Source organism: Papio anubis, chromosome 2 (genome assembly GCF_008728515.1).
Source record: "Papio anubis isolate 15944 chromosome 2, Panubis1.0, whole genome shotgun sequence".
NCBI classification, from domain to species: domain Eukaryota; kingdom Metazoa; phylum Chordata; class Mammalia; order Primates; family Cercopithecidae; genus Papio; species Papio anubis.
This window is the reverse complement of record NC_044977.1, coordinates 27,803,476-27,815,529: the sequence shown is the minus strand read 5'-3', so window position 1 is coordinate 27,815,529 and position 12,054 is coordinate 27,803,476. Positions and strand designations below refer to the sequence as shown.

The 12,054-nt window shown below is 37.1% G+C and overlaps 1 protein-coding gene across 7 annotated transcripts in view; it reads left to right on the top strand.

Moving 5' to 3' along the window:
• Positions 1-12,054, top strand: part of CD47 (CD47 molecule) — a 44,749-nt gene that overhangs the window by 6,236 nt on the left and 26,459 nt on the right. For all 7 annotated transcript variants that reach the window (XR_001899558.3, XR_001899557.3, XR_001899556.3 and 4 more), the window contains exon 2: positions 4,778-5,131. Coding sequence is in view for 4 of the 7 variants with exons in the window: in XM_017955109.3 (XP_017810598.1) it covers positions 4,778-5,131 (354 nt within the window). In the remaining 3 variants the exon portion in view is untranslated. The remainder of the gene's footprint in view (positions 1-4,777; positions 5,132-12,054) is intronic.

Genomic DNA, 12,054 nt, shown 5'->3' with positions numbered 1-12,054 from the left:
CATTATGATTGGAGCTTAGTGTGGAAATGAGGGAGTACAGGAGGTGGGGCTGGAAAGGATCTTGAAGGACCTCGTTTGTATTCCATGCTAATGTACTTAGAATTTAGCCTGAAAAGGGTTGAGGGTGTTGTTAAAGTATCTTAGGCAAAGGAGTGCACATTTGCATTTAGAACAGTTATTTTGGGAACTGTAGAAAATACGTCAGGGCCAGGATGGAGAAACCTTGAGGATGGAGGCAGGGAGCTGGTTAGGAGGGTATGGCAATAGTTCGAGGGAGAGGATGAGTGTCTAATTCATTCATTCAACAGACATTGGATTTAGGAATTATTAATTAGGTTGAACCTACTAAGAATTCTCCATGGCTAAGGAGAGGGAGGAATCTAACGTGATTCTTAGGTCCAGGTCCGGTTCACTGGTAGATGATAGAAAATGCTTTAGCAAAGTGATTTAGGCTGAGGGGGTACATAAGTTTTTGGACATACTGACTTTGAAGTAACTGTATTATATCCAAGTGGAAGTGCGCAGCAGACAGTTGGCTGTCCAACATCTGCAGTTTAGAAGAAAGGCAGTGCATGATTAAGTTTTTTATTTAAAAGTTTGCAGGTGAAGAAAACCATGGGAGTCAGGGAAAATACTGGGGGGCAGAGGGTGCTGAATCGGAAGCCCTTAGGGACACTAACATTTAGTGTGAGTCAAGGAATAGATTTCAACAAAGAAAGCAAACTAGCATGGGATGGACCAAGCAGGAGGAAATTCATAATCAGGAGATACCATGGAGGCCAAGAGAGAAGAGCAAGAAAGAAACCACCCACTGGCTCAAGAACTGTGGAAAAGACAAGACAGAAAGTGAACCATGCATATTTGATTTTTCACAAGGGATTGATGGTGACTTTGGCAAGAGCTGTAGTAGTAAAGAAATAGGGGTGAATGGGTGGAGGCCGGTAACAGATTTAAGGATTGAATTGGAAGTGAGGAAATGCTTTAGATTGTTAATTTGGGAAGAGAGAGGCAAGTATGAGGGATTTTTTTTTTAAGTTGGCGAATATTTGAGCAATTTTTAAAGACACACACAAAACACCTTGTAAATGGAATGGGGGATGTGGGAGGCTGATAATCAACTAAGGGAAGTCCTTGAGGAGACTGATGGGTATGGAGCAGAAATGGAAACTAGCTCTCAGGTGATGGGATTCATTTCTGAAAAGGAAGCAAAAAAAAAAAAAAACAAAAACAGTGTGGATAGTTGGGGTTGCAGGTAAGTTTATAGGGAAGGAGTATTGGAAGCTTCAGGATTCTCCTCTGAAGGATTCAGTTTGTATTAAGAAGTAGGGAGACAGGACTGTTGGAGAGTGTGGGATAAAGGGCAAAAGGGAGTAATTTAAGAGTTGTTAAAAAGAAGAGAACATTCACATGAAACATGTAAAAGGATAAAGATTGAAGGCCTGGAGGAGCAGGGACTATGACATTCTTCTGTTTTTGCCTAGTAGCAACACAAATTTTCTTAGAAATCTGTAAGACCGATTACTCTTCTGCCCATCCATAAGGATGTTATCCATACAGAGAAGATAACACTTGTAACCTTGTATTATATAAAGTACTTATCATCGCCCGTATGAGAATTGTAAGCTCGTAAAAGATAATAACTATATTTTTTCATTGCTGTATCCCCACATCCTGTCACAATATTTCATCACAGGTAATTCTCGACAAATGTTGGTTGCATTTTTAAAATTTCTAACCTGAACTTGTGTGCTGTGACCACCATGGATTGAGTCTTCTCTGCCACTAAAAAGCTGTTTTCTAGACTGTGATCTGAGATGGTTTGGGCTGATAGTCTATATTCACCAGTACTTGTACAGTTCCAGTGAAGGTTTCAAGTCTAATACTTTTGGCATTTGATATAAAATTATTTTCCCATTTTATTTGCTAATTTATCTATAACTCTGGCATTACTCTTGGTTACATTTGTCTACTTCTATCTGATTTAGACTGCTATAAGCATTATTTTGTTTATTCAGAGTTTTCTTATTCATGTTAATTATCTGTGTTTCTTTATTTGCTCTCTACATTTTAAATAGTTTCTTCACTTTGCTGTTTTATGAGAAGGCAGTAGGCAAAAGGAAGAAACCCCAAATCAGACAATTTTACTGCTTAATAGTTTTTTAATGCATCTTAGTATAGAGATTGAAGTTGTAGTTAACAGCTAGAGTGATATTTTTGGCCTGCCCTTATTTATTAATTACTAGTGCAAAGGTTATTCAAATTATGGTTTATCCAGGTCAATTTTACTGTTATTTTTACTAATAGCATTTATTCTACTTAAATTGCTTCAGCTATAAAATGTTTTTATTATAACATAATGCAGTGCAATTATTGCTTTCTGTATTCCTTTGAAAATTCATTCTCTAAACATTTATGAAATTGTGGATTGTTCACCAACTACTTCTTACTTACTTAATTAAAGCCTTTGCAAAAAGTTTCATAGGATGACTGAGTTCATTTGTACCTCTTTTTTTTTTTAAGAATAATCTCTAAAAAGTCAAACCATGATTCATGCAAATATAAAATGAAAATATGTCAAAGATTTTATTTTACTCATTAATTAACAAGCAAACCAGCAAGAAGGCAAAACCCTTTTAAAAGAAAATTGGAAAAACAGACACTTTTATAGGCAATCAAGAATGCCTAAGTGAATTTGCTAATAAATGCAAAATTGGTCAATATCCTCAGGGCAGTAAAATGTAATCTTTTGGAGTCCTCTCTTCCACCAGGTGGAAATCAATTGCAGAACACGATTTATTTTTATCTCTAGGGACACCAATCCATTTGAATTACCTTCAGTTTTCTACAACTTATGAAACTGTAAAACAGCCCAGTCAAAGTCAGTGAAAGACGCAGGCTTCTATAGAGTCAGGTAATTCCACAGGGTCTGTTAGACATTGCCCAGCACTTCGCTGAAAGAATACCCAGTAATCTTTGTATCCCTTTCAAAATCTTGACCATATTTTCTGATACTTGCCTTCCTTTGTAATTTGAACATCTTCACCCCCTTTTTCTTCTCTTGTATACTACGTTCTCTCTCCCTCAGTGTTTCTCTCTCAGGGGAAAGAATTCACAATTCCAAAGTTTTAAAGAATGCAACAGAAGTCCAGGTTTTGCCTTGGGCTTCCTCATACTTGGGCAGCTAGAAATGTAGAAAACTGGGAAGAGGTGAGCTGTGGATGCCCACAATGTAGGTTCAGACTGCAGTTTCCCAGAAATATAACCATTTGGACTAGTCAAAGAAGGTCCATATCATTACATTAAAATGCCAGATTATCTAGTTTTTATAGTATCGCCCTACATTTTTACAGCATAGTATTGTTTAGAGAGTACTTGCTGCTGTATTTTCCATGTTAATGCTCAACACAGTTCTGTGAAGTAGCCCAGTGTTTGTTTTTGATCCTCCTATTTAAGAGATCCGCCTATTTTAGAGAGTAAATCAAGGCATAGAAAAGTGAGTTGCTTAAGGCAGCATATTAAAAAGAGGTAGAAATAGAATTTTTACTCAGGTGTTTTGAACATTATCCAGTACATATTCCACTATGCATCCTTGCATTCAATTCATGGGGTATTTACTGAATAAACATTGTGTTCTTACAATAGAAACATTCTATGCCTCTGATTTTTATTCCAGTTTATGTAGAAGGAAATCCTAATTGTGAACTATTAACAAAGTTGATGTTTTATTTATATTTGTTAGTAATTTGTGTTTTGTTTTTGTTTATATTTTGAGGGGAAGGCCAAGTAGCTACTTAGATAAAAGAATTGCTGAGTGACTGAAGAATATGGAAGAAAACTATAATTCCTACACATTCTTGTACGTTTTAGTTGAACAATGAGTGATTACATTTATTTACCCAGTCCCTCTTCTATAAGGCAACAACTGGTAGTTTATCCTATTGAGAAGTGTTGAAAGGATGCTTGTTAGCAGTAACTGCTCTTGGTTTCAGCCTGTATCTTACTTAGCTTTTTCACTGTTTTGTGGTTTCTTGGGAGAAGAATACCTGTAATACACATTTGGAGATTGTTGTTCTGTAGTGTCAATGAAATGTAGGGGTGGAAAAATGTCATTCAGGACTCCCATACAAAATGTCTATTGCTGCCTATATTTTGCAATGGGAAAGTAGCCACAGATATTGGGTTTTTTTCCTCATTAGTATTTTAGGATTTTCCATCCTAGTGGAAAGATATGATTTGATTCATTCTATTTACTTTGTATATTAAAGTACAGTAGAACCTGCCACTTTTTTTGGAAATGCAGCATAAGGGTAAAGATAAATTTCATATCAGTTCAGCAAGTTCTATTTAGCAGTGTATTGAAGTTGAAACTGAATAAAATATTTGGTTTGATTTTCTGTTCAAAATTTTACCTTGATAAGTACAATGTTTTTCTACATATATCAGTAGGCAGTAATGATTACTTCAAAGCTTTGCAAGCCAGATACTACACCTGCATGTTCTAACATAGTTGCTGAATTTATTCCCAAGATGCATGTAATGTATACTTTGTATTATTGAGAATGAATAAAGAAAAGTCATAATGATGCCTTCCAGCTGTGCAAGTTAATATTAAAATATAATTTGTTTCCGTGTTTCACCTAATAGGTCTTCTTCATTGCTATACTGTTTACTTAAGTGAACAATGGAAATGTTGCTGTTTATCCTAAGGATTTGTAACTTAAGATCTTACAGTACAGACTTCTATAACTAATGAAATATTTTTCTTTTTCCTTTCCAGGATCAGCTCAGCTACTATTTAATAAAACAAAATCTGTAGAATTCACGTTCTGTAATGACACTGTCATCATTCCATGCTTTGTTACTAATATGGAGGCACAAAACACTACCGAAGTATATGTAAAGTGGAAATTTAAAGGAAGAGATATTTACACGTTTGATGGAGCTCTAAACAAGTCCACTGCCCCCGCTAACTTTAGTAGTGCAAAAATTGAAGTCTCACAATTACTAAAAGGAGATGCCTCTTTGAAGATGGATAAGAGTGATGCTGTCTCACACACAGGAAACTACACTTGTGAAGTAACAGAATTAACCAGAGAAGGTGAAACGATCATTGAGCTAAAATATCGTGTTGGTAAGACTTCTATGAAAGCTCTTTTTTTTTATTTGTCCTGGTACAACCTGATCCTCTTTCGAGAGGAGGCCAAATGGGGATAGGTACTCCTTTGAATCAAAAAGCAGGCTATTAATAATAAATGTTGATGTAATGTTTAGCAGGTTTAAGGTTGTGATTTCTATCCTATTTGTTAGTCTACTCTTCACAGTAAAACACATTTACTATTTAATTTGTATTACTTGTTAATTTGTATATTGTGTGGTTCTCAAACTTTTGGTCTAAGGACCATTCTATTTGGGTGATTGGTCCTGGGGTAATGTACTCTTCATTTCTGTTTGCTGCCATCCAAATACTTTCTTTCGTGTGACTAATTTTAAAGTCTCTTTCCAATTATTCAGCCTTCTGGTATTTTTTTTTTTTTAACCTTACACTTTGACCAAGGGTTGGCAAGTCCCAGCCATGCTTCCTCTGGAGAGAGTAGAGGAGAATCAGGAGATTAAATCACATTATCATGGATGAGTTCTTCAGATTTTCTGTGCTTAGCCTTACTTTGGTCTTCTTTTTCTCGGCCAAAATATGAGAGAGCTAGGGATTCAAATTAATTTATTCAAATTCAGACTTGATTATAGCACCATGATTCTGCCCTTTTTGTCACAAACTTGGGTTGGTGAGGTGTAGAAGGTAGTAAAATTAGCTGAATAGTCTCCTGTCTTTGCTCTTTCCTGCTGTGCTAGCTGAGTTCTTCAGCCCCATATGAGTCTGTTCTTTCTGTTTTGAAATCTCTATTTAAAATTACCTGTCATACAAATGGGATCTAATTAAACTAAAGAGCTTCTGCACAGCAAAAGAAATTACCATCAGAGTGAACAGGCAACCTACAGAATGGGAGAAAATGTTTGCAATCTACTCATCTGACAAAGGGCTAATATCCAGAACCTACAAAGAACTCAAACAAATTTACAAGAAAAAAACAAACAACCCCATCAAAAAGTGGGCAAAGGATATGAACAGACATTTCTCAAAAGAAGACATTCATACAGCCAACAGACACATGAAAAAATACTCATCATCACTGGCCATCAGAGAAATGCAAATCAAAACCACAATGAGATACCATCTCACACCAGTTAGAATGGCAATCATTGAAAAGTCAGGAAACAACAGGTGCTGGAGAGGATGTGGGGAAATAGGAACACTTTTACACTGTTGGTGGGATTGTAAACTAGTTCAACCATTATGGAAAACAGTATGGCGATTCCTCAAGGATCTAGAACTAGAAGTACCATATGACCCAGCCATCCCATTACTGGGTATATACCCAAAGCATTATAAATCATGCCGCTATCAAGACACATGCACACGTATGTTTATTGCGGCACTATTCACAATAGCAAAGACTTGGAATCAACCCAAATGTCCATCAGTGACAGACTGGATTAAGAAAATGTGGCACATATACACCATGGAATACTATGCAGCCATAAAAAAGGATGAGTTTGTGTCCTTTGTAGGGACATGGATGCAGCTGGAAACCATCATTCTCAGCAAAGTATCGCAAGAACAGAAAACCAAACACTGCATGTTCTCACTCATAGGTGGGAACTGAACAATGAGATCACTTGGACTCGGGAAGGGGAACATCACACACTGGGGCCTATCATGGGGAGGGGGGAGGGGGGAGGGATTGCATTGGGAGTTATACCTGATGTAAATGACGAGTTGATGGGTGCTGACGAGTTGATGGGTGCAGCACACCAACGTGGCACAAGTATACATATGTAACAAACCTGCACGTTATGCACATGTACCCTAGAACTTAAAGTATAATAATAATAATTTAAAAATTAAAAAAAAATCTCAAAAAAATAAAATTACCTGTCATATTACCCATCATGGGTTAACCACATTCTGTGAACCTTAACTCTGGATAGCTTCAGTTCTGTTCAGTTGGATCAACTATTTGCCTAGCTTTTGTAAAATAATCTGCTACCAGATTAGGAATGGGGTGTTTGGTTTGATGAAATGTTTGGACATTACTTAGGATTGAGAATCAGGAGGTCTGAGTTATAGCCCCTGTTCAGCAACTTACTATTCACCTGTGTGATCTTGAGAAGGTACTTAACCGAGTCCAAGTGACCTCATGTCCAAGAGATTACAATAGATACTTGCTTTTATGTATTCTGTAGTCTAATGAGCATCAAATGAGATCCTGTGTAAACATGTTTTTTTGTAAACCAAAGTGTGTTGTAAACATTAGTTGTTTTCCTGGGATGTTTATTTTGTGAAGGAAGGTATCAAGTTGTTGAAGTTAGCCTGGAGCATTGTGAGAGGGATTTGTGTGCAGTGAGGAATGGGCAGGGAATGGCTCCGAGTAGGCAAGGAGAATTTGAAAGGTCTTTCTGCTAAGAACTCTCTCTTACATTGTAGTTTTTACTATTGATATTAATTTGGGCAAAGGAGCTTTTTTTGTTGTTGTTAAGTATACCTTTCAGGAAGGGTGTAATCAGTCAGTCATATGCACTGCAGCTAACTGGAGTTAGATCATCTGAGAGGTATACTGGAAAACTCAAGATACGAGATTCGAAAGGCCAGAAGATGAAATGAAGATGGAAGAGAAAGGAATGCCAGGATCTGAGAAGAAAGCAGTTTATTATTTTGCATGTGATTGAAAGATTGTTTTATCTTTCTTTGTTTTCAAAATATCCTATAAAAATAAGAACTAGACTTATTTTGGGGGCCATTAAAAGGAGAAAGTGTTGTTTTATTATAGAGAATGTAGAAAATTCTACCAGAGGTTTGAGACATTTGGCTTTGCATCCATTTTAATTTTTTGAAATAATTATTGATTTACAGGATGATTCAAAGATAGGTTCCATGTGCCCTTCACCTGGTCCCCCCAGTGGTTTCCTCTTAGGTGACAATAACACAATATGAAAATCAGGAAATTCACAATGGTGCAGTGTGTGAATGGTTCTCTCTCGTTTTATCATGTGTATATTTGCATAACTACCTACACAATCAGGACATAGACCTATCCATCATCACAAACATCTCCCTCATGCTTATGCTTACTAGTCATACCACCACCTCCTACTGTCCCTAACCTGGCAAGCACCAATTTGCCCTCCATATCTATGATTTTGTCATTTCAGCAATACTATATAAATGGAATGATACAGGATGTGACGTTTTGAGGGCTTTTTCACTCAGCACAATGCCCTTGAGATCTATTCAAGTGATTGCGTCTATCAATAGTTTTTTTTTTCCTTTCTTTTTTTTGCTGAGTAGTAGTCCCTAATATGAATATATTGCAGTTTTTTAATCATTTACCTACAGTAGGACATTTTGGTTGTTTCCAAGTTTGGGTTGTTACAAATGAAACTGCTGTGCACAATTGTGTACAGTTTCTTGTGTAGACACAGTTTTCATTTCTCTGGGATAAATGCTCAGAAGTATGGTTACTGGGCTGTATGGTAAGTATATACTTAGTTTTTAAAGAAACTGCCAGACTTTTCCAGAGTGGCTATTTCATTTTACATTTCCATCAACATTGTAAGAGTGATCTAGTTTCTCCACATCCTCAGCAGTATCTGGTACCACTATGTTGTAACCATTTTTAACTGAAAAAAAAAAACAAGCAAGCAAACAAACAAAAAACAGTTAAAAACTTATCTGCACAAAAAGGTTAAATGGGGCAGGACTCTTACTATGGAGAATAAGTTTTTTCTAGTAAGAATACTTACCTGTTATGGACTTTGAGGATTTAGGCATTAGAAACCATTTTTACTATGTTGTGATTTTTGCAAATACAGGCATAAATGAGAAACAGAATTTGCTCAATAGAGAAGTGAATTATACTTAATAGAATGCAGATAATAGTGACCATTCTTTGTGCCTTTTTTTATTTTTTAGAGGACTAGGACTGAATACATGGAAACACTGTAAGATATAGTTTTATATACCTCTGTGCCTATGTATAGTGTAGTCCATTGGAAGGAGCACTGGACTTGAATTTACAAAGCTGTTTTCTAGACTTCACTGTTTTCTAGACTTCACTGTTTTCTAGACTTTACTGTTTAATAGCTTTAAAAAAAGTTAGATAAGAAACTCAACCTAACTGGCCCTCAAATTTTTCTTAGTACAATAAAGATGCCATCACCATCATGGAAATGTTTGAGATATAAATAATATCTCTCTTACTTAACAAAATTTTACTAAGTGCCTACCATGTGTCAGGTACCATGCTAGGCATCACAGATTCCGTGATGAAGAAGACATCATTGCTGATTTCAAGGAAGTGGTTGCAGTACAAATATGTAAAGTGACCTAACATTTATTTGCACATGTGCCACATACTTTATGTAAGTCGCGTCCTGTTATCCTCTCAAGAACTCTAGGAGATAGATGGAGGTCTTACCATTTAACAAACAGGGAAGCAAAAGAGATTCAAGGTTGTTCAAGGTCAGAGTAATAGCCAGGAATTACACCTAGATCTCTTTGGCATCAAAACCCAGTATTTTTACCACCATAGTATGTGGTTCATGTGACAACAGCTTGTAAATAACTAAATACTAAATGCAAGTAATAGTAATCTTAAAATTTGTCGTTAATATTTCTATTCTATTAACAATACCAAAACTTGAAAACGTAAAATTTATTTTTCTCTAAGCTATTAGAGTTTTGTTTAGAAAGGTCAGTTCAAGTTCCACAGAGTTGCCAGTTCCATTATTATCAACAGGACATACGGTCTGTTCATGATGAAGACATGAAGGCATTGCAAGAGCTTTGTGTTAGTTTTCTAGTGCTGCATAATAACTACAAATACAGCAGCTTGAAACAATACTCATAGTTCACAGTTTTGTAAGTGGCAAGCCTGGTCATGGCGTGACTGGGTTCTCTGATCAAGGTCTTAAAAGACTAAAATCAAGGTGTTGCCCAGGGCATACTTTCATTTGGAGTTTGGGGTCTTGTTCTAGGCTCACATAATTATGGCAGAATTCAATTCCTTGTGATTGTAAGACTGAGGTCCCTCTTTCTTTGCTAAATATCTGCCAGGGAATTCTAGCAGCTCCTAGAGATTGCCCTCATTGCTTGCCCCCTGGCCCCTTACATATCTGAAGCCAGCAAAGGAGAATCTTCCTCTTGTTGAATCCCTCTCACATACTGAGTTTATTTTGCCAGGAAGAACCCAGACCCTTTTAAGAGACCACTTGATTAGGTCAGCTCTCTCTCCCTCAAAAATAATCTCTCTTTCTTAAAGTCAGCTGATTCCCTTTTGCTAGGTGGTATAAGCGCGGAAATGAAATCCAATACATCCACAGTCTCAGTCTCCCACACACAAGGGGAGGGAAGTATAAAAGATGCATGGCTAGGGCAGTGGTTTTGGGACCACCTTAGAATTCTGGGTTTGATTAAATAAATAATGGGACTGTAGCCTAGCAAGTCAACACATCAAAAAAAGCCATCACAATCCTGAAACATCAAGTAAAAATTTGGTTTGCATTTTAGTATTGTAAATGTTACTGTGGGGTGTGTGTGTAACCTGGTGTTCCCTGTGTTTGTGGAGGTTTGAAGGAGACACTTTGTTGATAGAAATGGTGTCTTCACTTTTTTAGGTTGTCTCATTTTTGTACAGTGGTAAGACAAATGAGGTCCTGGGTTTCTGGGTTTTAATAACACTTAAGCTTGGAAGTAAAAATTAGACACTCGTTCGTAGACTACACCCTTGTAATATCACTTCTTTGCCTTTCTACTAGCAAGAAGTTCATTTTCGTGAAAGCCATTCTGCCTGTCCAGGAATTGGTGGAGAATGATAGACACAGTTGTCAGCCATAGCTTGGGTAGAATAAGGATGTGAATGTTCTTGGCTTACCTTTATTAATCTTGTGATGGAAAAATTGCTGACATTGTTCTTAGTCCATTTTAAGCTTAATTTATGTTCTTAGTGGCATAGAAATTCAGAGCTGAAAGAAGTATCATGTCTCACTCTCCCCTTGAGGAACAAGAGTTAACGTCATCTGACAATACTACCATAACAAATCAATAGATTAACAGGCATGCAAGTGTCTTTATATAAAGTGTTGGTTTTTTTCTCCCAGCATCTCAGTTGGTTCTTAAATATCTAATTCAGTGATCCTCAAACTTTTCCCACTGTAACAAATTAGAGGAGGAACACGTTCATCAGTGACTGTAGCTCAAATCCAGCAGAAATGTGTAACAGTGATTTCAAACAGAGAATTATGGATGCCCTTCTCCATAGATTGCCCTCCCCATCCCCCACACACACCAGGGAACAATTTAAAATCCTGGCACAATAGTGAGAACGGAGAGTGACAAACTGATAAGTTCCAGTTAAGAATCACTTAGGGTGGGTGTGGCAGCCCACGCCTGTAATCCCAGCACTTTGGAAGGCTGAGGCAGGTGGATCACCTTAGGTCAGGAGTTTGAGACCAGCCTGGCCAACATGATAAAACCCTGTCTCTACCAAAATTACAAAAATTAGCTGGGCATGGTGGCACCTGCCTATAATCCCAGCTACTTGGGAGACTGAAACAGGAGAATTGCTTGAATCCGCTAGGTGGAGGTTGAGTGAGCTGAGACCGCACCACTGCACTCCAGCCTGGGCAACAGAGCGAGATTCCATCTCAAAAGAAAAAAAAAGAATCATTTAGACAGTATTTTTTGTTCTATAATCTTACTCTCTGTCGTTGAAATGTCTCATATTTCTTGTTTTCACGTAGAATCTGGGAGTCATTCAGTAGTCATCTAGTCTATCTCATCATCTAATTTACGAATTATTTCTATCACATCCCAAGTAGCTGGCGATTCAGATTTTTTACCAAAAACTTGACGTGATGAGACATTGTTACTTCCCAGAGGATCTTGGTCTGTTTTCAGGCAGTTTCAGTTCTTCCTTAAGTCAAGCTAAAACTTGCTGCTAT